Source organism: Terrapene carolina, unplaced genomic scaffold (assembly GCF_002925995.2).
Source record: "Terrapene carolina triunguis isolate 2854851 unplaced genomic scaffold, T_m_triunguis-2.0 Scaffold85, whole genome shotgun sequence".
NCBI lineage: Eukaryota > Metazoa > Chordata > Testudines > Emydidae > Terrapene > Terrapene triunguis.
The window spans coordinates 19,234,825-19,262,187 of NW_020664436.1; the positions used below are offsets into that span (position 1 = coordinate 19,234,825).

At 39.6% G+C, this 27,363-nt stretch overlaps 1 protein-coding gene across 1 annotated transcript in view; it reads right to left on the reverse strand.

Moving 5' to 3' along the window:
• The window catches only part of RYR2 (ryanodine receptor 2), a 512,764-nt gene that overhangs the window by 300,773 nt on the left and 184,628 nt on the right, over positions 1 to 27,363 (reverse strand). The window contains exons 20-25 of the mRNA XM_026649522.1: positions 25,704 to 25,945; positions 19,574 to 19,766; positions 17,264 to 17,480; positions 13,934 to 14,038; positions 8,452 to 8,555; positions 2,529 to 2,612 (exon numbers count right to left, since the gene is read on the reverse strand). Coding sequence (XP_026505307.1) covers positions 2,529 to 2,612; positions 8,452 to 8,555; positions 13,934 to 14,038; positions 17,264 to 17,480; positions 19,574 to 19,766; positions 25,704 to 25,945 — 945 coding nt within the window. The remainder of the gene's footprint in view (positions 1 to 2,528; positions 2,613 to 8,451; positions 8,556 to 13,933; positions 14,039 to 17,263; positions 17,481 to 19,573; positions 19,767 to 25,703; positions 25,946 to 27,363) is intronic.

Sequence of the window (27,363 nt, forward strand, 5' to 3'; positions counted from 1 at the left end):
CAAGTGGCAATTCATTACAAGCTTTTGTAACTGATCATGCTATTAACCTGGATCTATTCATTCTGCAGCCACTGAAATCATGGGAGTTCTGCATGTTGAATGGCTACATGATTGTGCCCTATAATGCCATATCTGCCAAACAAAAAAGCTACCAATGTACCAATCCAAGTGTTAAATTGGGTCCTCATTTAAAAAATTAATCTGGAAGACCACTGACTTCATTGTGATTGTATGGTTATAACTGACAGAAGAATTCACTCATCTGTATTTTCTACCAGAAAGGCTGTCAGTAAGTCTAGGCACATATGAATTGATCCTTATTAATTCAAGACATTATAATACAGCAGTGACCTCCTCTCCCACTTTAATACAGAAATCCTTGTTGCTTAGTAGTAGCTCATAATGTTTTGGCAGAGTTTCAATGAATTCTACTAGTTGAATACAGAAACCGCATCTCTATCTCAACCGTTATCATTCTCAAGTGTTATAGCAGGTAAATTAAAATGATGGTCAGATTAATTCAAGATTCCTTCAGAAGGCCCCAAATAAACCTGATATAGAGTGTAGTCCAACCTAACACCAACATAGCTAGTTCCTAATCCTGAAGTCCTTACTCAGCTCTTAGTCAGACACAACTGTCTCTTGATGTCAATGGTAATTGTCACAGTAATGTTATTTTACTATTAATTTTCTTTAGAATTTATTTTTTTAGTTTTTTTCTTCCCACATCTCAATTTAATAATAATAATAATAATAATAATAATAATAATAATAAAGAGTCATTTGTTGGGACCTCCGTTTTTTTCAGAGGCAGTGAAGTTATGGTCTTCAGTCCAATGGAATTCAAAAACACTGAACATTGTCATGGATAGAGTGGCATAGTTCTTGTATTACCAAGTATGATTTCTTGTTACTTAGATATGGTATATGCACTTTAGTTAGTTTTAAATCCCCCTTTTTCAGAATACCATTACTGAAGAAGAGTTTGGGGAAGTTTATTCCAATTCCTTATTTTTCTTTCTTTATTCTTGCAAAGAAACTAGATGTAGCCCACAGGAATCAGCAGATAGTGACATTCTAACTGTGATCATCTTTTTTGAGTTAGAAACGTATTACAGTCCTTCATCCCCTTTACTTTTATTTTCTTGACTCCAGAAAATAAGTATAAAAACATAGGCCCAAGTATTCAATGGGCTGTATGTCATGCATGTTCATATTACTGAACATCATCCCATGACTTCCACTGGATCTTGTGCTCCTAACTCCTTAGGTGCTTTTCAAAGTCCCACCCAGAGTGACTACAATACAAGCTCCATCTATAAGGGAGCCCAGGAACCACTGATCAATTGCAAACAAATTGAATAAACTGTAAAAGTCAGTATCCATTACAATTTTTACTGTTTGTCTAAACACCAGATCTTAGTTATTCACATGAAATTATATACAGTAAAAGCTGTGTTATCCAGCCCCGTACCAATCGGAAAGCTCTATAAACTGGCATTTCTAATCTTCATAGAAAGTCCAGTTTATAGTCCAGTTGGTGTGGGGCCGGCAGGCTCCCTACCTCCTAGGTGGAGGAGCAGCCACAAGGCGTATGGCGTGTGGGAGGGTGTGCAGGGCTGGGGCATGGGAGGGGTGTGGGCTCTGGGAGGGAGTTTGGGTGCGGGAGGAGGCTCGGGAAAGTGGGTTGGGGTGTGGAGGGGGGAGGAGTTTGGGGTATCGGATCCAGGGGGCGCTCACCTCGGGCGGCTCCCCACAAGCAGCAACCTGTCCCTGCTGTTCCTAGGCGGAGATGCGGTTAGGCGGCTCTGTGTGCTGCCTCCACCCGCATGCACTGTCCCCACAGCTCCCAATGGCCACGGTTCCTGGCCAATGACCACTGCAGAGCCAGTGCTTGGGGCGGGGTGGGGACAGCACGCAGAGCCGCCTAACTGCAACTCCACCAAGGAACAGCAGGGACAGATCGCCATTTGCAGGGAACTACCCGAGGTGAGCATCCCCCGGATCCAGCACCCTGCACCCAAACTCCCTCCCTCTTAGCTAACAGGAATTTTTCACTTACCGGCACCCCACATTCCCCCAACATGCTGGATAAAAAAGCTTTTACTGTATAGTTATGTATATGAGGGGGATTTTGAAAAACACCTAATGAGTTAGGAGCACAAGACCCAAAGAATGTCATGTGATGATTTGGTAATATGAACATGCATGAGATACACGCAGTGGAATGGTATGTTTGGACCCATGTTTTATTCACTTATTTTCTGGTTACCAAATACAAAATCAAAGCAGATGAAGGTGGTCTGGAATACATTTCCAAGCCAAAAAGCTGAAGATCACAGTCAGAATGTCACTACATGCTGACTCCTGTGGGCTATGCCTAGTGTTTTCTTTTCTCCCTCTTCCCTCCCTCACCTCCACACACACTTATTAGAACTCAGTCTCCTCACTCTTCTTCCCTCATTAAACAATAAAATAAAATAAAATAAAATAAAAAATAAAAAGGACATGTTTGAATTTTGACTTACTTCTTAGGAAGTTTCAGTTTTTTCACTTTTTCTTCAGCATATTCATCAGCAATTCCAACATGACAACCTAATGCCAACAGGGTTCTGGAAGGCAAAACCAGTGTTAAACAGTCACTTATATATATTGGTTTCTGTTATCATATATATAGAATAGGACCCTTATGTCAAATTAGACCTACAACATAAAATTCCTTCTTTATGTAAAGATGCTCATCACACTTCTTTTGAGAGATATGTTATACACTTCTGTGTACTCTTGGAAAAATGTATAAGGGTACTTCTAAGTAGTCTATTTAAAATGTTAGATCAGACTTGTTATTAGAATGGAGCTTTCATGTGGGTAAAAGTTTCAAATACATCAGACTAAGATAGTTGGGTGAAAAACACTTCCCCCACAAAAAATAATGTTTATTAAAAGTAAAAAATTATATTGGTCAAGTACATTTCTGTTTCCATATGTGTTCCAGAAAAGGCTCCTCAGGTAAGCAGAGCAGATACTGAATGCTCTCTTTTGAATTAAATACAATATAAATATAATACACACAGCTGTAAATTGACTCTGAATAGATTGGTAAGGCCTTCTGAATTTTTCCAATATACCATCTAAAAAATCATGACTATAAACTGACATTCTTTTTGTATTTCCTGATGTCTTAAAACAATTAGCAACTCTTATTTTCTCCCAACTCACGATCAAGGAGTCCATGCGACACAGACTTCACTTCCAAAAAGGAGGACTATAGGTGGTTTCCTCCAGGTTGTCAATACGATCCTTTGATAGGCCAGAGAACTTGGTGGAAGAATGAAACAAGGTGTTTCTTTCTCTTAGAGACAGAGCATACTACCTCTGCAGTGATCTCAGACTCTGGCCAAGCCAAACAGCACACTGATACTCTATTTTTTCCTTTCTTTCTTTAAGCACTACTCCCATTTTGGCTTTTAAAAAAACAGTTGGCACCCTTGTCAGATCAAAGGATCAAATACTAGCAGGAGTCAAAGATCAGAAATTCTAGGAAGATGCATTCAGTTTATTTCTTTAGAAAATGTTTAATTTTTAAATGCCATTGTTTTGAAACAACACCACATTACACTTTTTTCAGCATGGAAACACAAACTTCTGCAGCAGTATGTTATATATCATACACGAGTTTTTACTCAACCAATGAATCACAACCCTCAAGGGTTTCACAAAAGGAAATTGGAGGGGTCATGAGTCATTGAAAATTTTAGTACGATCTAAAAAAATGAAAACATCACTACTCTCCCCCTGCCTTCTACACACCTTTCTCCTTGAAGATTAAATATTCTCCATCAATCTCTCAAAATCTACACACAAGTAAATTATACAGGGTTATCACTGATACATTTTTACAATTACTTTTATTGTAAATTTAAAGGAGTCCTGAAATTTTTTTATTTTAATGAATGGTCACCAACCTGAAAATGTTGGGCAACATTGTCCTACGCCATGACCATTTTATCTGATGTAATCTAACATCTACTAAAGCATTTTACAGTCCTCTATCACAGCCTGAACAGACAGGTTATTCAAATACAAGGGCCTACAAATGATCATATGTTGGCTTGTGAGAGTAATGCGTACAATCTGAGGGTACACCATTTTTGTTCTGGTTTGCGAAAAACTGTGATTACATTTTCTTGTTATTATTGTTAGCCTATAGCTATCAACTGAGGAAAGACCAACAAGTTTGTGATAGACTGAATGACTGTTGTTGTACATTATAATATGCTGTAAAATTCAGATAGACACATTTTATCGACTTTTATCATGCAATCTGAGGGCAGGAACTTCTCCCTTTTAAGTACTGACAATTTACAAGTGGGATCACTGCTCTGAGTCAACATCTTTTTAGGCTGTGTTGTTAATTTCTAAGATGATGAAAGGAAAAACATCAGAAAATGTTACCTGTCTTCTTTAAAATGTGATTCTTTTAGAAAGAGAGACTTCAAATATTTTAATTTGCAACCAGTGGGCTTATCTGTGCTAGAAAATATTTTAGTTGATATTAGAGGGGTGTCAGACCCTAATTTTTCCAGTGTCAGAGTTACAAATTTGCTGTTAGTAAGATGGCTGGATATGTTTTAGTTCTGTTAAAACTACAGAAGTGTATAAATCCTCAAGTTTGGACCCAGATCAGAACTTTCCCCAAATTTGAGGGTGTTTTTATCCATAACTTTGGCTCAGACTGATTAAAAGAGAGACCCAAGAGAGATGAAATTTGGATTAAGATCCCAATTTTTCCATCACTCAAAGGGGTTGGGATGGAAGGTTTGATTTGAGCTGATTCTAGTTGTACCATTCTTTCTTGATTTTACTTTCTGGTGCATACTGCCGCTCAGGTTGTTATACAATCCCAAATTTATTTCTCCTTGCAGATGAATCATATGCTTCAACTGACTCTTAAATCTTATTTTTTTCCACTGTATGTAAAATGAATATTATTGTTATCTATTATGAACCCAGACTTTCTATTGTTTATTTTTAAATAAGGAATTATGTTTGTTGGTCTATTTTTTAAAACTCATGCTCAGTCACATAAATTCTTATTTGTTTTTAGAGAGAAATGCAGTATCAAAAAGAAAAAATAAGTTTTGAAATAGAACTAATTAACACGATTTTCAATTGTTGATGCACAGTACAAGACTAGATGATGAACCGAGTTATACCACTGACCCTCAGAAAACAGAAATTTAATCCAGGACAAGGGGCTCAGTCTTTTACATTGCCTCCATCTTGCATATGCAAAAATATTCTGACATTGCACAGATAACTATGAAATACTGTATTGGTGATTGACAAGTAAATCTTCAGCTCTCAAAGTGTATAAATGTCTATATTTGACAAGATGCTCAATCCTTTAATCACATCACTTTCTTCTATCCAGGGTAAGACTAGACACTAAGACCCAGATTCTCTATGGGCTGGGATAATTTAGTTGGGGATTGGTCCTGCTTTGAGCAGGGGGTTGAACTAGATGACCTCCTGAGGTCCCTTCCAACCCTGATAGTCTATTTAAAGGGGGAAGGGATAGCTCAGTGGTTTGAGCATTGGCCTGCTAAACCCAGGGTTGTGAGTTCAATCCTTGAGGGGGCCATTTAGGGATCTGGGTCAAAAATCTGTCAGGGATGGTACTTGGTCCTGCTGTAAAGGCAGGGGACTGGACTCGACTCAATGACCTTTCAAGGTCCCTTCCAGTTCTATTAGATAGGTATATCTCCATAATATAGGGAGCCCCATATAGGGAGCATCTGCTGGCTTACAACTAGCACTGTATCTGCCTCCTATGCCAGCACTCCCAACCACCACCGAGGGGAGGTGTGTCATGGGAAGGAGGTGGCATGGGGAAGTTGAGTTCTGCTGCACCAAATCCTCCCTGGTATAAGAAGAACTTACACAAGCAGAGTAAATTAGAGCAGTAGCCTTCCTGCTCTAATTTGCATCCAGACCGACTGGCACTGAATCAGGGAACCAGAAAGGGAGAATTGGGGCCTTGAGTCAGACTATAATCACCCTTAAGTTTACAGTTCAAATAGACCCACTAAAATCACTTGGGCCTCTCACAGACTAAGGTGCTATGGCATGAAACCCAAGTAAACATATTTTAATATTATACCATTTTCAGTGACAACTCATTCTTGAATTTTGACATTTTGTAGTTTATATTATATTTATACTTCATATTTGTGAAGGTGCACCATAATACTATCAAATATACTGAAATAGAAGCATAATGAAAAGAAAAGATGTGGCATATGATATGATTCAAGACTTTTTTGGTTTCTGCATCTCTGATCTAGTAAGGCTGGCAGAAAACTGTCAACAACACAAAAATTAATTAAAGTGCAGAGTTATTCCTCAAATCTCGAGACAGCTGTTTCAAGTTTTGAACGAACACTCTGGTGAAAAATATGAAGAATATGACGTTGTTGTGGTAAGGATTATAAGAAGCTTAAAAAAAATAAGGATGTTTCCTTTCCCTCTTTCTCCCCCGATTGAAGTTAAGTACTAATAAATTTAAAAACTCAGTTAAAGGACTATTCAAGCTACACTGAAAGTACCTTCAGATTCAAATCACTACAGGGGACATTAAGAGTGGATTAATGCACTATTCCTCCACTTGTATGTACTAACAGAAATGAAAGGAGTCTGATACGTTCATTCTAGTCCCTGGTGGATAAATGTCTACATGACAAAGTCACCATGATACAACACAACTACACTGTGTGCTTAAGAAAGGTCCAGTATTAGAAAAGTAAGGCTCTTGCAGGACTGTAATCAGATGCATTATTAAAGCTGCAGGGCAGGCGAACTGCTATACAGTGCCCCCCATTCACTTAACTAGCAGATTCTATATATATTATGTGTAATAAAAATATTACAATAAAAACAACTAATTTCATATTATACATAAACAAAATGACTTAAGTTTTTTTCCCCAGGGTCAGATTAGAAGGCTATGAGGACCTGGGACTGTAAAGATGTCAGGACCCCATGCCATGATGGGTATTCAATGGGACATTAGTAGTATACATTAAATCTTATGAGAGACTGTGGCTTCCTCTATTTTAGGGAACTGAGTCATGGTTCTATAAGTCCCACAATTAATCTGGCCTTGAGACTGTAGGCAAAATTGAAGGCATCACCTTATGTAGCTTCACAAACTGGACAGAGATTATTTTGGAAACCAAAATGACAGTGCTGTACTGATTGAGAATCCCATGAGCTGTTCTTGAAATATTGCCACCTGATTTCCCTGCATTGGATGGAGTTCACCTTATAAGTGGATACAGCCAAAACATTCTTGCCAGAAAAAATTCATCACCAGTGCTCATAGAAATGTTTCTGAAGAGCAATTTTTTTTAACCAAGTATCTGGTATTTCCAAAACCTGTCCTGGGGAGGACGCTCCAGGCCCCCTAAAAGTTCTTTGCACCTACACTCCATGAGTATACACCGAGTTATACTCTCAATATACACAGCATATTTTTCTTAGAGGAAAGTAGAAACATTTCCATCTAAGTGCCACTTAAAATGGATGTTGATTCTGCAGTGTCGTCTCTTTTCTAAATTAAGGTTACAAAAAGGGCTATATATTTAAATTGGAAAACAAATTAATAGACTGCAGAGAAGAGTGAAACCGATACACATCCTAGTCATGGTGTTTTTATAACAGGTAAGGAGAGAATTTTCAAGGAAGCCTCTTATTAATATATTGGCAGCATCACACTGCAGATGGAGGATGAGTAATAGGGACCAGCTGAAATATTCTAGCATTCCAAGTTGAGGGAGGTTCTGTAAAATCCACACATACATGCGCTCATCGGCAGGTAGGAGGCGGTGGCAACCATCCAGATAAAGAATGCTGCAGTAAGTCTTATCCAGCTTCTCATGACCAAAAATCACTGTTTATTGCAAAACTGTGCCTAATGAATGAGAACTAAACAATGTTAAAAATAAAGGGTTCCTCCTAGTTCTATGAGGTACACTTTGGACCCACTTCTCATGCCTTCTGTCCAGGGGAAAAATGGTTCTCCTTGTCCTTTCATCATTATCAAAATGTTGTGTTGGTGTGATAATCTCAAACATACCAAAGCAGGCAGTGCTAGTCAGTACTAATATGAAGTTGCTTTAAGGCAGGAAGATAATTATTGTTATAATACCCTGGAGAGTTTAAAATTCCCTGGAGACTGAGAAATGGACTTTCAGAACCACAGTTTGTTTAGCTAGTATGGCTCTTTCTAGTCTCAAGTCTATTATTCATCAATATACTGTAGTTTGTAATTTTTTTATTACCACCCTACACATTAACAAACTTCACAGATTGGATTAGAATTTCTAACACCACAGCTGCTTAGTTGCATGAAAAAGACTTGCTGTAAGACTTTAGATGGTAGAAACTTACTTCAGCGTCTCAAGTGACATTTGTAAATTATAATTTCGTTCCTGCTCTGGCAACTTTGAAAACTCTATCAAGCACGGGTGTTGTCTTTTGTTGTCATCTCTAACCTGCAAGACAATAAGGGAGTGAGTTTAAATGTGCCTTAAGAACTGTAGTAATGATTTAAAAAAAAAAAAGACCCCAACTTGGGGCTGATTGTCAGCCCTACTGAAACAGAGTATTTCTTTGATCCAAAAATAGCCCCAATTTCAGAGTATAAAACATTAATCATCTCAAGTAAGATTGGCAGAATTTGGCTCTCAGTAAATAAGACAAATCCAAAATGTAATACATTTTAAACATGAGCATCAGTACATCTTATTCAGTAGTTCACAACAGGTACACTCTGAAACAAACATACTGAAATAGACTTAAAAATATTATTCCAAGGTAACCAAGACCTTGAGGATTGCATAGAACTCAGCATAATTTGACAGACTGCACCATAAAAAGTCAGTTCAAATATCATTTAGGGATTGTCTGTTCCCATTTTCAGTGTAGTTTGTGAAAATTTGTGGATGGGACTTCCATGGCCCAACTGATGTGCATAATACTGAAAAAATATTCCATACAAACAAGGATATTCAGTTAAGGCTAAATCTCCCCTTCTCTTAATTCAGTCAATGTTTGTTTCAGAAAATGACTAAAAGATGGCCAGCAGCATACCAGCAGACAGAAATTGTATAGCACACATACAAGATTGGCATAAATTATGTACTCTTATTAGTGGGAGGTAGAGTCAAGAAGGGAATCATACAAAACCCTTTCATTTCATCCAGTCCTAGCTTTGCCAAAAATATTCCTTTCAGGCTGAAACTTTCCATTCTTAGCTTCATTCTGACATCAGCCTCAATCAGGGAATGGAGCCTCTAAGAGTTAGAACAATAGATAGGGTGACAGATGTCGTGGGTATTATCTCCAGCTTTGCCACTGAATTGACAAAGCAATAACCACTATGGTCTCAATTACACCATCCATAAAAATAATATAATACTTCACAGGGATGTTTCAAGACTTGATTAATTAAAGTTTGCTTTGTAATTATTAGCTAAAAGGTGCTGTGCAAGTGAAAAGTATGATAATTGCTGAACTGAAAGTACTTTTAACTAAACAGATTTAGTTCAAATGTTTTTCAATAAAGGGCTAGAATGCTGGGGAAAATGGATGCATATTTTTTCCTTTGGCACTCATATAAGTTTGTTGTTGAAACATGAATTAACTAGTAAGCATGAGAATTTAGGTCACCAGTTCTGCAGAAACGTCTGGGGAAAGAGCTCTGGAGGAGAAAATAGCTGAACACAAGTTGAGGATTGTTCTCCTCTCTACTACCCTTGCACCTGTTGGAAAAAGCTGCAATACCTACCCATAAACCCAACACATCCTTGGGAGGGTCAGGTAGCTTTCATTCTAAGGCCCTGCGTCCTTGCAGCAACTCAACCCCTTTCAATCCCTGATAGCATGGCTTCATTGGATCCACACTATCAGTGACTCCCTTGGCTTCCTTCTGGCTCCATCCCAAACTACCAATCCTTGTGCACTTCTGTAGGATCTGGAATAGGGGTGGTACCTTAGAGGTAGATGGCTGAATGCTTTGTTCCACATGGAAGTTGGGGGATTCCCATCTGTGTGCAGATACCCAGGAAGCAAAGTATGGTCCTTAGTAACTTTCTTTCGTTTGGTCATCTAAATTTTGAGACTCTCAGAAGTATTGATTAACATTTTCCAGTTAGTCATGTTAGCTTTTGTTAAATGGCTATAGGCAAACCAGGGTAGGGAAAGGGACATGTGGCAGTGCCTCCTCCAACTATACAACTCAACTGGCCAAAAGTTGAACAGAGATGTGTAATGAGTTGCAGCTACCCTACAGTCTGGCAGCTTCAGTAACCTCCACACAGTGGTTCTGCCACTACTCTACACACTGGTTTCAGGTTGAGAATTAGGAGCATCCCATTATCTCAGAATAGAACCTCATATGAAGCCAGTTCACTCAGGTGTTTTGGCAGAGAATGAAAATTTAGCCCTCAGTTATGTAGGAGCTTTGTTAAACAACAAAAGAATGTCACTATATAATATTTTACCCAATAAGAAGTCCTTCATATTATTTTAATACACATTTTTAATTTACTATTCTCCCCTCCTCCCACCCAGGGAATGAGAAAACGCAGTGGGGAGACTACTGTGATATTCATAATATTTGTGTACTTAGACTGCCACAAGCACTTAGGGGCCTGATCTCAGAGGTGTATTCTGTTCCCTTGATACCAGTGGCACTTACATGGGATCACGATCAGACCATTTATCTCTTTGTGCCTCAAGGTTATTTCAAATCTATAAAATTAGGATCGTAATACCTACCACGTGGGGCTGTTGTGAAGATAACTTAATTAATTATTTTAAATCACTCAGATCTTTTTGCTGCAAAGCAAAGTATTACACTAGTTGCTATTAAAAAACAACATTAATATATTCTTTAAACTGGATTTTTTTTTACTTAAAGCTATAATAGGTTTTTGTTTATTTATTCTAAGAAAAGAAAGGCCTTAATGAAGTGCAAATAGCAAACCATGTACAATCAGTTCCCAACTCTTAGCCTGATCTGCTCTTCTAAAATGCTGAATTTGCAGGAGCAGATAAAAAAATAAGAAAGTCCGTAACAGATGTGTTGGCATGAAGGTGCTGCCACATCCGTTTTCTGGACCTCAGAAAAAAGTCATCTACTATATTTAAATTGATTGCCTGGCCCAGCATGTTGCATCAAATCTAGGAGCTTTTCCCTTCAATTTTTATTTAAGTTTCTTAATGAAAAAAAGCAGAAACATCATAATAATAAGTCCAAATGCAGAATCAAATACTATAGATTTTTTTTTAAAATCTGTGTTCTTTAGCAGATGTGGTACTGCTAACAAGAAATGTGTTCTCTCATCAGTCTCTCTCTCTCTTATATATAGTAAGTATCAGCTCACTATCTCCTATGTATCAATAAATGAACTGGACACCATTTGCCATGGTACTTACTTACCATAGCTTTTTCACATCTGCCAGAACACCCTCACAATATCTTTAGTCATTGTTTCTGACTGATTTCTTTTCATTTTTCTGTCAGGCTCCGTGATAATGGTTATCAAGCTGAACTGAATACAACAGGTTTGTTTTTTTCTTTAACATGAGCGGAATCTACAGGGAATATTTCTTCAGGTTAGATGGATTACATAATGTTCTTTGGCCAGACAAAGAATTTACCAGATTTACCCACTCCCACATGGAGCAAAATCATTGGAAACTGATTTGTACTCTTTGAGATAGAGAACACTGAGATAAGAATTGGGTGGTTTTTAAAAAAGTATTACTGAAAGCTTTCAGAATTTGCTCAAGGTATTTAGAGATCTACATGGGAAAAGGACTCAATACACGCTCCAATGAAAGTCCACGCTTCAGTCATGTATTGAATTTAGTCTTGGATCACAGCTTCAAAATATTACTGTAAGATTCTTCTGCTCTACAAAGTGTAAATATTATTTGATAGTAAGATTGTGTATTCAAAATATGTTTGTAGGTTGTATGTATTTTTTTTCTTTTCGAAAACAACAAAAACGTTTGCATTTTGAATATGTTGCTCTCCTCTGGATTTTCTCCAATTTGTCCACATCTTTCCTGAAATGTGGCACCCAGAACTGGGCACATTACTCCAGTTGAGACCTAATCAGCATGGAGTAGAGCAGAATAACTACTTCTCGTGTCTTGCTTACAACACTCCTGTTAATACATACCAGAATTATGTTTGCTTTTTTTTTTTTTTTTTTTTGGCAACAGTGTTACACTGTTAAGTCATATTTGGCTTGTGATCCACTATGACCCCCATATCCCTTTCCGCAGTAATCCTTCCTAAGTAGTCATTTCCCATTTTCCATGTGTGCAACTGATTGTTCCCTCCTAAGTGGAGCACTTTGCATTTGTCCTTATTGAATTTCATCCTATTTACTTCAGACCATTTCTCCAGTTTGTCCAGATCATTTTGAATTTTAATCCTATCCTCCAAAGCACTTACAACCTCTCTCAGCTTGGTATCGTCCGCAAACTTTATAAGTGTACTCTCTATGCCATTATTGAAATCACCGATGAAGAACTGATCCCTGTGGGACCCCACTCAATATGTCCTTCCAGCTTGACTGTGAACCACTGATAACTACTCTCTGGGAACGGTTTTCCAACCAGTTATTCACCCTCCTTATAGTAGCTCCATGTAGGCTGTATTTCCTAGTGTGTTTAGGGAAATACATAAACAATAAAATGCACAGTTTAACATAAGCACAAAAAGAATAAGGGGTTGAGGGACAGTTGGAGATTTCCTGGCAACTCTCATTCCTTGAGAGTCCACAGAATTATTTTTTCCATGAACACTCAGACTGGGACTCTAGCAGGTGCATGTTGATCAAGGGAGGCAGGGCAAGCCGAGGAGCACCTGTTCTGTATGGCTCATTCCCTTGGCAACCCAGTCAGTTTCCCAACAGCAGTCCATCCAAGAGTTAATCCTGGTCTTTACTTCATTGACTCCGTGACCATGATTTCTACTTCTCTTGGAGAGGGAAGATAGTGCACAGCCATGGTGTGGGAGATAATGACAGCATGCCCCTGACATGTTAGAGGAGCTTTACGGCTGCCTTACATTGCACTGCACTGCCCCCAAAAAGCTGTTTTGCGGCCAAGACAGACATGGTGCTCCAACTGCACTCCTTTCTCCTGACTCCTTTCCTGCCCAAGTGCAAGGTGAAAAAGAAGAGCCAGCTATGCTGTTTCTACACCAGCCTGGGAAACCACACCTAGACTGACTTAAAAACTCACCATAAAGCAGCCTTCATGGATACCAGGATTTGGCCCAATATCTTTGCTTTTTGGCTATATGAATATCGTTGGTTTCCAACTATTGGGGGGGAAGGTTAAAATCTACCCCGTTTTAGCAATGGAAGAAATTCAGTATGATCAGAGTGGTGTCAGCACACAGTACAATAAGATAGATACAATTTTGCTATCTAAGGCCTGGTCTACACTACGACTTTAATTCGGATTTAGCTGCGTTAATCCGAATTAACCCTTCACCCGTCCACACTACAGAGCCAGTTAATTCGAATTAAAGGGCACTTAAAATCGATTTCTGTACTCCACCTCGACGAGCGGAGTAGCGCTTAAATCGATTTTGTTAATTCGAATTAGGGTTAGTGTGGCCGCACACCACCGAATTACTGTGGTTAAAGTAATGGGGTAGTGTGGCCGCACACCACCAAATTAATGTGGTTAAAAACCGAATTAATGTGCTTAGTGTGGCCGCGCACAATCGAATTTATACAACCTGTTTCCCAAATTCGAATTATCTAAATTCGGATTAATCCTGTAGTGTAGACATACCCTAAGAGAGTAATTAACAGAATGTGAAATTTAAAAAGGTACTTACTGGGCCATACTGCCAGCCAAGTTCAATTTTATTCATAACCCAGAGTTCATGGATGTTCTCTGCTAATTTTTCTCTAATTCTTTCCAGGTGAGGAGGCAATACAATCTAAAGATAGAAGAGAGACAGACTATTACAAATAAATTGTGTTACTGTGCAATCCGGTTACTGTAGTCTCATAACCAACATTGTTAACATAAATAGTCAGTTAGAATAAATTAGAGATCTCTCAAGCCAACCATAATGAAGTTTGTGTGTTTTTCAAGTGCTCCTGTGACAGATACACATTAATCTGTGCATTTATGAGTATTTTATGGCTCTAAAGATGGGCCAGAAAGGGCAAATGGAGAAAGAGATGTAGACACAACATGAAAAGAAAAATTCCTCCAAAATATCTAAAAGCTGTCCAAACCTACAGTATTTCTTCAGTTACATGATAAAACACTAACACAAATGTCCATTTTTCAGCAAAATGCTTTCCATAATATTTGGTTAAGGGAATATAAATACTACAGCCTCCTCCACTGGTGCAGGAACCCCGGCCTGCCTCGGAATCAGAGAGGTTCTGATGTTTTGGTGATAGATAGGGCATGTGAAGCCTGGGGAGAGGGGAAGGTTCTGTCCCCAGTATCCCCCACGAAACTCCCCAGTGCACAGTGCAGCTGCTAAGGCAGTGAGTGCATTGGCGACAGAATTGGAGTCTAAAAGTTTACCAACATGTTTTCCTGAGAAAGCATTTTGTCATCTTGCCAACACAAACTTAAAAATTCAACAGTTTGTCTACAAATGTACGGAATGCAAAGAAAAACTGAATTTTTAGGCAGAATTTTGGGGAGTCTCTAACTCTTGCAACACATTACAGATCATGAAAATAGGTCATCTTTCACTTTTCATAAAAGCAGTGACTTGCTCTTGACCAACGTGTCACCTCTCCTCGATGTTATTCAGTGAGCTTTGTGCAAGTTTCTGTCCTCAACTCCAGTCACATTGCTCTCATACCTGCCTGCTAGCTCCCCTCTCTACATCGAGTAGGGAAGAGCCAGTAAGGTCACACACCCAATTTAAGTGCCTTGATGAGAAGTGCTGTATAAATATGTACAATGCATTTTCACTCTCTTCCAGAGCTTATACACTATTGTAATGGTGGCCTTATAAGAATCTAAATAAATGTATAGATAAGTTGTGCTCACAAAATATATCTCACATTACTCACCAGCTTCAAATGGGTACTGAATCTAAAGAAAACAATTACAGATTCAATATGCTATATAATCATTGGTACTATTTCTCTATAAGGCTTCCTTCTCCCATGTAGTTTTGCAAAAACAAGCTACGTTTTTGGAGACTGAATTCTTAGGATATCTTTTGTTACTGTAAAATAGAGGCAGTGGTAGTCTGGGAGTTGGAATTTAAATTTTTACCCCATCTCATTTATATGTTAACACTGAACCCTAATGATAATGTCATCAATGTGAATATTGTTAACTATTTTACTGCTGATAATTTTAGTATAAGCTGCCAATGAATGTCCTGGTCTGGAACAGAAGCAGCCACCTTTTCACACGAAATACACCATTTTACAGGGCAATGCTATAAATGGTGGAGCCCTTACAAAGTTCCATGGCCTGTCCTTAAATTGCATTCTCTGCCCCCGACTAAGAAAGGTCGGGGGCAGGGAGGAAGAAACAAGCTGCCATTGGGCTTCTTTCCAAGAGTAGGGATTGGGTTGTGGGGGAAGGTTCCCCTTCAGTTTTGTAATTAGCAGGTAATTCTGGTTTGTCCTCCCTTCTGCTGATCCACCTTGCTGCTGCTTCTCTACTCAGTGCAGAAAGGGGAGCTAGGAGGCAGGTATGAGCGCAACTGGTGAGATTCAGAGCAGGAGCAGCACTGATCCAGGAGCCTGATGGAGGGATGCATGAGAAAAAGAATTTGCTGCTGAAACCACTCCACTGTATCGGTGACATGAAGCAGAGGTGCTGCCAAACAAACCTGCAGAAGATTACTCTTTTGGGGCCTACTTTGAAGAAAGAGTAGGATTGGGAGGGGACTGGGTAAAAAAAAGCCCTGTAAGGGAAATCAGGAATACAAGTCACCCTAGCTCTCCCCCAAATCAGCTCCACTCCTGCTGCAAAAAACAGACCCTGGAACATAGTGCTACATTATTAACGAGCCTGATATTACATTACTCACCATTATTACATGACAGGACCCACAAGACAGAAGAGTTATATTTATTAAACATACAATTCTCCAGCAAGCTGTCTCAGAGCCATTACTTTATAAAAGAGCATTGTCAAAATATGTATGCCTCAGCCTTAGTCTACCTTTAAAGCTGCATATTACATAGTTGGACATGTGCTGTCTGTTTCAGCGGAGGATTTGTTCTTTCTTGTTCTATCATTTTATGGCTGAAAATTCACTAAAAGTGAATGATCCTGTACACACTGAAGCCAATGGCAACATTCCCATTCATTTCAGTAGGAGCATGATCAACAGGCAGAGGCCATTCATCCAGTTTTAAGCCAGACAGTCCTGGTTTTGGGAAGGTTTGTCCCTGCCTGGTGGTACTGTGGCGAATGCCATATTGCAGTACTCCATCCCCACTGTTGCGACCTCACGTGTCTGGTGTGTGTGAGGTCATGGCAGTGGGGGCGAGTCCACATCATTCCAGAAGTGTAGCAATGGCCAGTATTCTGGGGATGCATCAATGGCCACTCTAAGGATCAACCCAATTAAACAGACTACTTGTTATCTGTTGTCATAGGTGGAGCTAGAAGCACATTTCTCTTTAGTGTTCGCCTTCATTTGTCAACTTTTCTATTTCTCCATGATAAATACAGATATGCAATAAAGCACAGGGATAATGCAAGTTTAATTTATACCATTTTCTGTCCATAATGAGCCAAACTCTGCTCTGTCACACGGCAACCCCAGTAAATAAAACAGGGTTAAACGTGGCCCAGTGCATCTAACATGATCACAAGCCTTCACCTTTAAAATATTATATCAATAAAAAGTACAATAATAGAATACTTCTATCATCTCCACTAATTCAAAGGTCACTCTGTTTTACTCTAGTTTCACTCCAAGGATAGAACTACATGTCCTAAGGCTCACGAATGTGAAATAAATAAAATTTCTAATAAGTAGCAACAAGTTCTTTACTGTGCCTTTCATGTCCCAGTATTCTCAATGGTTAGCAATAAAATGTACCAAAATCAGCACAGAAGGAAAACTCACATGTTTGAGACAAGTTGCAAGCTCAAACATGAAGCTAACCCAGGCCTGCAACGTCTATGGTTGAGAAAGAATGTGGTTGTTTGGTTCCCTTACCTGGCTAGTGTCTACGGGAACTGGTGTGAAGGCTGCTTGGGATAAAGAGATCGTTGGACCCAACAGGTCTCTTGTACAGTGGTGATCCTGTTTGTATTCTCGGCTATGTTCCACTTTTAGCTTCTCTTTTGGCAGAACAGCTTCAAAGCAAGGCGCATACCCAGGTGGAGGCAGGAATTTGAACTCTCCATGGCGGCCTCCAAGCAGAAAACGTACCCTGTAAATAGCAGCAGCAATTTATGCAATCATAACACCGCCAGTACAAATCCATGGTTAGTCTTTCGCAATCTAAAACCGTCAGTGCTGCAACTTCTTCACCATATTAAACGCTTTCCTTTCAAATGTAACCTGGTAATTAGCACTGGAGATTGTGGGGAGGAAGAAGGAACGAAGAAGGAACAGGTGTATAATCAGAAGAGATTTAGCCACCCCACAAGCTAATCTCCACCTTTTATTCAAGAGTTTTAGAAAGATGGAGGATAATGGAGAAGAAAGTGAGAGAACACGAGCTTGCTAAAAATGCCTAGAAGGCAATAACCTTCCTAGCATCCAAAGTTTGGCCAAAACCCTGGACACAGACAGATTGCCAATCAGAGATAAAACCAGGCCCAGAACCTTTCCCTCTGACATCCTTGAAGTTAGGGAAATTTGAAAAATGAGACCCAAAAACTCAGTGGAAAATCATTCCATACTCTCTCCAATAGCATATGAAACCTTCAGAACACAACACAGAAAACTCATTTTACTTTCAACATTACAAGTTTTCCACATTTCCATGTTCTGTAGTTGTACAATGATGCCTGTCATTTCTGTCACTGCAAGGCTCTGAGTACAGAGATGAACATAAATTAGTGATACAAAACTGAGAAATTCATCTCGGTGTAGTGTGATTTGGAAAAAAAAAAGGGAGGGGGGAGCAATTAATCCCTAGTGTAACTACAATGGCTTCAGTAGAGTTACACCACAGGAGAATGTTGTGTATTCCATTCTATTCTATTCTGGTTCTTATATGGCCCTCATCCCTGTAGTATCTCAACACCTTCCAGAAGTCCATTGAGCTATTTGACTAATATCATTCACATATGGTTCTTTCTTTTGCCTTCTCCTCAAGGAGAAATTGTGTGGGGAAGTTTTTTTTAAATATAATTTGTTATATGTACATTGTATTATGTGTATATATTAGCAGAAGTAATGTGGAAAAAGTGCACTTTGCATTTGGAATGAAAGGTATGGTCAGCGATGGTTAATTCCTGTAGGAGTTTGTTCCACAGTCTTGGAGCAGCTACCAGCAAAGCTTTGGGCTTGCATAGATGAGCTTTAGCCTTGCCGTGTGTAGTTCCATTGTGCCTGGGCAACGGGTCTGCGGACGGTACTCTGGATCCCAAAATGTGAAGCAATCTTTTCATTAGAAGAAGAGGACTAAGACCCTGAATCTGAGTTGCTAGTCTATTGAAAAACTGCATTGTGAGCAGAGTACAGGTTTCATGGCTTAGCGGTAGCCTGTGTTGCTGAAGAGACAAGCTACTGCATTCTGTGCTAGTTGATGTTCCTTGGGGGCCCACAGCTCCCTATGCAGGAAGATAGCATTGCTGTAGTACAGCCAGAAAGTGACATGAGCATGTAGAACTGAGGCCAGATTATAGATGCTAGAACATTTTACTGGAGAGACAAGGTAGATGAGGTAATATATTTTTATTGGACCAATTTCAGTTGGAGATACACAAGCTTTCGAGCTTACACAGAGCTCTTTTTCAGGTTCCAGAAGAGCCAGCTTTTAGTTTTAGTTAGAACATTTTACTGGTAGACAATGCTATGAGAGTTTAGCATTAGCAAAAAGTCCCAGAGTGCATCCAATTGGCAGACAGAATTGACCAATTGTGCTTGTGTATCTTCAACTAACAGAGACTACACTGCCACAGGCGCATTATGGAAAGTACATTATTTTGCATTGCAGAAATCCGAAAAATTCATGTACATAAATTGATGTTTTTCTTTTAGTTTAACTTAAAGGCTGGCCTGGCAGTGAATGCTAGCAATGTGTGTTATGTTGGCAGCTAAGAAAGGAGCCAGACAATGTTTTTAAATCCTAAGTGGAGTATATTAGTGAACTACCTGAACATGTTCGCATGCCGACAAATGCCAGGTGCACTATTCCTTCAGGACTCCTTTCAGCTCTTACCTCACTCCACCTTTATGGAACAGGCAATGTGCCAAGAAGGCAGATGTCAGAAAGGGAAATGAGGGGGAAGGCAGCAGAGGAATAATTGGCCATGTTCCCTGAAAACAGGAAAAACTACAATCAATGCTAACTTTATTCCTGCAGAGAAGCTGACGACTGGAAAGAAGAGGCCATCTATGTTGAAATTCTCAAACATCCCTTGAACTGGTTGACCATTTATCCGGAATGAGATGCTTGGGGCACTTAGATCCAAACAGCAGCTGATGACATCATCCGTTCTTAACAAATGTGGATTGGGAGAATTCACTGTCCGTGCAATACAGCCTATGGAAAAAATGAAATACATTTCGAACAACTTTAGAGAGTCACATAGAAAAGGTTTCACTAAAACCTGAAAAATTTACTTAAAAAAAATAATGAGGTAAACAGATGGAGTACATGTGCCTGGATTCAGAGACATCAATACTAGATTATCAAAGAATTAATAATAAGCTTGTAATAAAGTGCAGATATGCACCCAATGGCATCTGCAAAAACTATTTTAGTTATTGCACATTTGTGCTTAATGCATCTGGAAATAAATAATGGTCCTGTTTTAAGGCTCAAAAAACCTCAAAAACTGAAATTTTACTCCCATTTACACCACAATTCCAAATTGCCAAAAGTGGGTTAAAACCTGAAGGAGAAAAAAATTACACCTTCTAAAAAAAATGCCTACGTTAGCTGGCCAGGGTCTTAACTTGGCTCTCTAAGGATTCTTCTGAGCCACTGACCAACAGAAGATCAGTATTTCTGACTTTCAGTGCTTGTTGCCAGCAAGTTTGGAAATAAAAGTCCTTCATATCACTATTGACCATCCAAATACCACAATCACAACAACAGGAGCTTGCGTCAAAAATCCCTTCCCTTTATGTTCTATGTAAATATTGTTTAATGTATACACGGAATGAACCCAACTCCCCAGAACATTCATTGAAGATGCAAAAATAAATTTCTAACGCAAGCATGTGACGTGCATATTATTTTGACTTTTGTTTCAGTTATCAAATTCTATACGAAATATGAAGAGTGCTGAATACCTTAATCCTAAAAATAAAATTAGATCTTCTCTTCTATCATCAATGAGCCCATGATAGAGTGTGGAGTAAAATATATCAAAATGCTAATCTATAGTATGTCTCATCATCCAAGATAAACATAAATTTGTTCTTTGTAAAGTGATTTGAAGATGTAAAATCAGGAAGTATCATTATTAAGGGCCAGACTGTGGTACCCCTGTTTACTTTGTGGAGTATTGTACTATTCAGCGTAAATAAAAGGTCTCATAATCAAGCTCTAAAACAAAAAATAATAAAGATTAGTAAATACTTTTTCACCATAGATGTGTCTATTACTTTGCTCTGACTTCAATTAACCCTGGAATGTATCGTTCTTTCCCCCCACCACCCCTATTTAAATAACACATCTCATTGTATTACATATAAAATTTCTAATCCCTAAGAAAAGTCATCAACAGAAGAAATTGGAAGCAAGAAATAACACACTTCTGGCATTTAGTTTATCTATAATGTAGGATATAGGAAGAAATATGCAAGTGAAAAACCTCTGGAAATGGATTCTAAAAAGGAGACCTATAATTTTTGGAATATGTGGGGCAAATCAGAGTGCATATTAAATACAGAACACCTACAGCTAAACTATATCAGCCACTTACGGTGTCAAAAAGGGCTAATGTGACCCCTAGTTACATAAACTGAGTAGTAAGTAATAGCAGAAAGGTGATTTGATCTCAGTATGCTTCATTGGTAAAACTGATATTAGAATACTACATACAGTTCTCATCAGTGGTGCAAGTGTAATCCATTCCTTACCTGTGTGTGTGTGTGTGTGTGTGTGGGCGGGGGGGCATCAGATAACAGGAGGCACATGACCTCCTCACATGACCCTGCATGTGACTCCTCCCCGCCCCACCCCCAGCCCGATGCCCCAATGCTCTCCCTGGCCCCTCCCCATGATCCACCCTCCCTTACCCTGGGGATAGGTGGGGCTCTATCCTCCTGCCTCCCACTGGAGACTTCAGAACCACAGTGTCGAAAGGAGCACAATGTGGCGCCGCTGGATGGCCCCATGCCCGCAGCTCCTCCAGTGTGGCTGTACCACCCCAACCCTTCCACGCAGGGTCTCCTCCAGCTGTACAGCAGCCCTGCCAGAAGACATGGCTGGGGGCAGTACAGCTGCTGGCGTGAAGAGCTACCGGTGTGGGGCCACCCATTGGCCCCACTTTCTGCTCCTTTCCCTACTGTGGTTCCCAGGAGAGCCCTGTGGTTCAGGGCTCTCCTGGGAACCGCAGCAGGGAAAGGAGCAGAAGGCCGGCAGTTCCTCCGGTGGCTGTACTGCCCCTATCCCTGTCCTCCGGTGGGGCTGCTGCTGTACAGACAGAGCCGGAGGAGATGCAGCTCTGTGGAAGGGCCCTGAATCGCAGGGCTCTCCCGGGAACTACAGTGTGGAAAGGAGCAGAACATGGCGCCACCAGGCAGCCCCATGCCAGCAGCTCCTCAGGCACAGCTGTACCACCTCCAGCCCTGTCTTCCGGCGGGGCTGCTGTACAGACGGAGGAGACCCTGCATGAGAGGGTTGGGGGCGGTACAGCTGTGCCAGAGGAGCTGCCGGGATGGGGCCGCTGTCTTTACGGTACGCCGTACCAGCTATAAATATCTTGCTGGTACAGCATACAGGACCGTATCGCCCTACTTGCGCTGCTGGTTGTCATGTCCTCCCTTTAAAAATAAGGTTGAAAATTCGGTAAGGTGAAAAAAAGAGCCACAAAAATAACTTGAGGACTGGAGAAAATGCCTTACAGTGAAAGACTTAAGCTAAACAGATTGAATTCTTTTTCAAAAAGAAGATAAGCCCTTTCTGTCCCAATGAGCTTCAGGAACCTCCTGGGAAAACTGCTCAGTGGGACCTCAAGAGCACCCATCACCTTGGAGCACTGAGATTACAATAGGTTGTGTGGTCCCCAGATGTCTCTTTTCCTTCCTTTTGGTGGCAAAATGTGGGTATAAGGACCTTTGCTCCATGTCCCAAAAATTTCACTCTGTCTTAATTAAAAAAAAACTTCCTTTTTTGTAAGAGCAGTTGTGATCGAGACAATTTTAAATTAGCTTTAGATAATATTAGGTCATTTGCGATGTTGGTTGTGCAGTTTAGATTCACAGATCATCTCTGGCTGAGCTCTGAGGAATCATTTCCAATACAGACTCTAAAGACCTGGATAAAAAGTTCAGGTTTAACAGTGTATGTCATGCCCTTCCATTTTCCTGGAGTCAGGTGCCCATGCCTGCTGCCTGATGTGTTCTGAAGATTCTACTCTCCAGAATCTTGTTTGATGTTCAAACTCCATCACTTTTCCCAGGCATTTGGAGAGTGAGTGGTTTGAGGGGGATTTACTATTGGAGCATGCGGTGGAGAGTTGGTTAGTTTATTACTTTACATGATGGTTCTGATCAGGCTATTAGTTGTGGCATGAGATTACTTGGTCATTTTAATTTTTCACATAGCAACGATAAAATATAAGTGACTGTTAATTGGATCTTCTTTTTACTCAATAAAAAAATAATTGCTACTAATCCTGGAAATGTTCTCAACAAAAATGGAAAATCAAAATCTGAATGTATAAATCAACTTTTAAAAAAATCAAACATGACCTCTTGTTATCTTCCTCTACTCAACAGTGGCACAAGTCACAGGATCAGCTGCAGGTCTTTCTCCATGTATTAAAGAAGAAGAATTTCTCCTCTGTCTTGTTTATGGTAACTGGCATTCCTTCCCTGACCTTTCCGGGATCAGCACTAAGAAGCAACAGCCTAATATGTTACTAGATATTTGAGTGCAATTTATCATGGACAAAAATACGTACTGTACGTTACCCCTGCTGGGACAAAAACTGCTCAAGGAGATGATGTTACATTTCACTCTGGAAGTGCAACAGCAACATTAGATGAAAATGAGATTACTGGATCGTGGGAGAGGAACAAAGTACAAGAAGACTCTTGAGATAGAAAATGTCTATTGTTTTCTCTCAAAAAACAAAACCACTCTCCCCAACTCCATTCATTTTATATTTAAGTAGTTTCTGGCTCCTAAAGTATTCTCTTGCCTATAGTACCTCCTGCCCATTCCAGAGTTCCCTTACTGCTGCATCTCTGAGATATTTCATTATGATTCCTTTGAAACTGAGCTCGCCAGGTCTCAGAGCTCAGGCTCCAAACCAAGCCCAAACATCTACACAGCTGTTTTTAGCCCCGTAGCACAAGCTTGAGTCAATTGATCCAGGCTCCAAGACTCACTGCCATGGTGAGGGTTTTTTTCTGGCACTATGTAGACATACCCTTAGAGTTCAATTAATGCTCAAGTGCATATCCTATCAATTCAATCACTTAAAAACATCAATTAGGGCAACTAAAATCCAGACCAACCTCAATTTACATGCCTTACCAGATCAGAATATCCAAATGCTCTCACTCACACCTCGATGCCACAAAAATACCTTTCACTTCCAACATACAATGACCTATAAGGCCCTTATCCAATTCTTCACAATCACACAGCTTTAATTTCAACCCCAGCTAAATAGAGAATTAAAAACTTGTAGCTCTGCAGAGGAGAAGGCACCTTCTCCATCTAGCAAGACTTCTTTAGTTCACCAGTCTAAGTCATTGGGACAAGAACTCCCACTGGCAAACTTATTCAGTTTGCAGGAGACTCAGAGGGAAGACATGCCTGGGATAGAGATTAAAAAAAAAAAACCCTCAGCTCATGGGATGCATAAGAGACACAGATGAGGAAGAAAGGGAGACAGTGTGAGAGAACAGAAATACACCTCTACCTCGATATAACGCTGTCCTTGGGAGCCAAAAAATCTTATCACGTTATAGGTGAAACCGCGTTATATCGAACTTGCTTTGATCCGCCGGAGTGCACAGCTCCGCCCCCTCGGAGCACTGCTTTACCACGTTATATCCAAATTCGTGTTATATCGGGGTAGAGGTGTATATGGATACTGTGCTATGCATAGACTTTCTTGGCATAAGCTTATGACAAATATGGAGAACATCTTTTTCTCTGTGATAGCTTGATATCACCACAATGGCCTCAGTCAGCAATAGAATAAGGTTTTTGCAGAAGAAAAAACAAAACTCAGTAATTTCAATTTGTATATCCAGTGCTTCTCCTACTGTTAGCACACAATACTTCTCTCCTGTAAGGGTAAAAACTATGATTTCAGATTAATTCAATCCTGGGCCAGTGACACTTTTACGATTGGATTTCCAAACTAAACACACAAGCCATTCATGAGACATGCAGTCAATCTAAAGTTCTGCAACTAAAATATTTATATCACTGCTAAATATTCTCTCTTTCTTCCATCTTCCCTACTTAGTAAATATCATATTATTGTATTCTATTAAGATAACACATTCACACACATCACATGCATACATACTTAATATCCAATGTCTAAATTTCTCAGAACATATCCTGTAATGGCATCTACAGGAGCGGTTTACACATTTACACTGAGATTTTTCAAAGCTGCTTAAGGATTGTGTCCATATCACCTGGGTGGCTTTGAAAACCCCACCGTCAATGTATTCCCATCTATGTGAACAGAAACACAGAGAAGTACTTTTAAAATGTATGATACAAAAGTTTTCTTACTACATATTCAAACAAACTCAATATGCATCACATACAGAGAATGGATAGGCCAGTATGCTTACATAAGTCCCCATTGTCTGGCTTTAAGAATTTCTAAACTTTTGAACTAAAATCAGTAGCTCAAAGAAACCCCCCAAAAATCTATATGACCTAAATCTCCCATGTTGGTCTTATAATATCACAGAGGGATTAGAAATCCAGTCTACCACTGCGAGAATGCTTGTCAGACTTCATTTTCTGTACCTTTGAAGTTTTAAAGCAAAGCTTTGGAGTGAACTGTTAAAAAAAAAAAGCGTTAGGTGGAACCAAATTATGATTCCATCTCTAAATCGCATTGTTTCGAATAAAACTGTCTTTTAGATGAGAGTAGTCAACTTAAAAAACCCCAGGATGGGACTTTGATTCTGCATTTTACCCCAAATGGAATCCCCTCCTAGCATTCATCTACATACATGATTTATTTTGATGCTGCTGGATACCACAGACTTACTGGAAATGGCTGTTCCACATCCCTTTATCGAGAAATTAAAAATGCTTTACCTGACCACAGATGAAGACCATCAAATCCATAAGAGTACAGGTCATCGCCAACACCATTTCCACCCCATTCTTCACCTCCTCCAGGGTAGGGTGAATAGCCCTCTGTTGAAGCCCAGCCCACTCGAAGATGAGTTGCTTCTGCTGTCACAAAGGGCTCCACGTAGTCAACCATAAGCTCATAGTACCATTTTCTGTATTGGGCGGAGCCTTCGCTGATCCCAAGGAAGATATTGGGTCTCATACTTAAAACAAAGGGGAAAAATGGCTAGCCATAAAAACAGATCAGAAGAACATGTTACAGTAGTTAGACTTCTTTTTCTCAGTTTGTGTTTACCACTTATTGAATGTATGTCTTGTTTCATTAAAAGTGAAGAACAAAATTAAAGTTCTTCAAATTTCTGGTGGAAAAGCTTCCCATATGGTTCAATCAAAATTGTAATTTTCAGCAATTAAACCAGCACTACTAATCAAATACCTGTAATAATACTTTGCACTTTTAAGTACAGTAGAATCTTGGGAATAGTGGTTGTTCGTAACTCTGAACAAAACATTATGGTTGTTCTTTCAAGTTTAAAACTGAACATTGAGTTAATATAGTTTTGAAAAACTTTAGTATGCAGAAGAAAAATGCTGCTTTTAACCATCTTAATTAAAATGAACCAAGCACAAAAACAGTTCCTGTTCCCTTAATTTTTTTTTAGTAGTTTTCATTTGTTTCTGCTGCTGCCTGATTGCATACTTCCGGGTCCAACTGAGGTGCGTGGTTGGCCAGACAGTTCGTAACTCTGGTGTTTGTAACTCTAAGGTACAACTTTTCTAATTCACATTGCACATCCCCAAATTTGCACATACAATAATGACAGCCTCTTTCCCCCCCACCCCCATCAGAAAAAAGTATAGTGAGTAGATACTGTAGAGTGGTCTCATACTGCAGTACTAGGACTTTATTACACTTATAAAATGTACTACAGAACACTTTACTGTGAAGTGTTATAACTAAAACTACAATAAATTTGTAAAATAAATGTTCACTTATTCACCAATTTGTAAAATCGAATAATTCACAATGATATACCAGCCATTCATGCAAATTAGCAATACAGATCGCTAAAATGAGGTACAGAAGTTCATTCATAGATTTTAAGGCCAGAAGGGACCATTGTGATCATCTAGTCTGACCTCCTGTGTAACACCGGCCATAGAACTTCACCCAATAATTTCACATCAAGTCCATAAATGTTGTTTGAGCTAGAGCCTGTGGAGGTGGGGTTTTTTTAAGGAAGGTATCCAATCTTGATTTTAAAAGACTTTTTTAAAAAGTCTGTTATCACATTGTTATCATTCACATTTTTATATTTACATTTTTTCTCCCACTCAATGATTAAGTGACTTACTTGCTGGGTATAGGACCCTTCACTTGAAAGGCCAAATTCTCTCCTGCACAAGCATATGCTCAGTGCAGGAATGGGGGTGTATCAGGGAGCCCGTTAGAGCTCCCTGATTCTCAAGCTACTGCAACACTGCCCCAGAATTAAGTTTAGGGTTGCTTTTACTTATGACAGCTGGCTATCGTCCCTGTTCTGATTCTTATGGATATAATTTATCAAAGCCAGGGCTGGTGCAAGGAAGTTTCGCGCCCTAGGCGAAACTTCCACCTTGC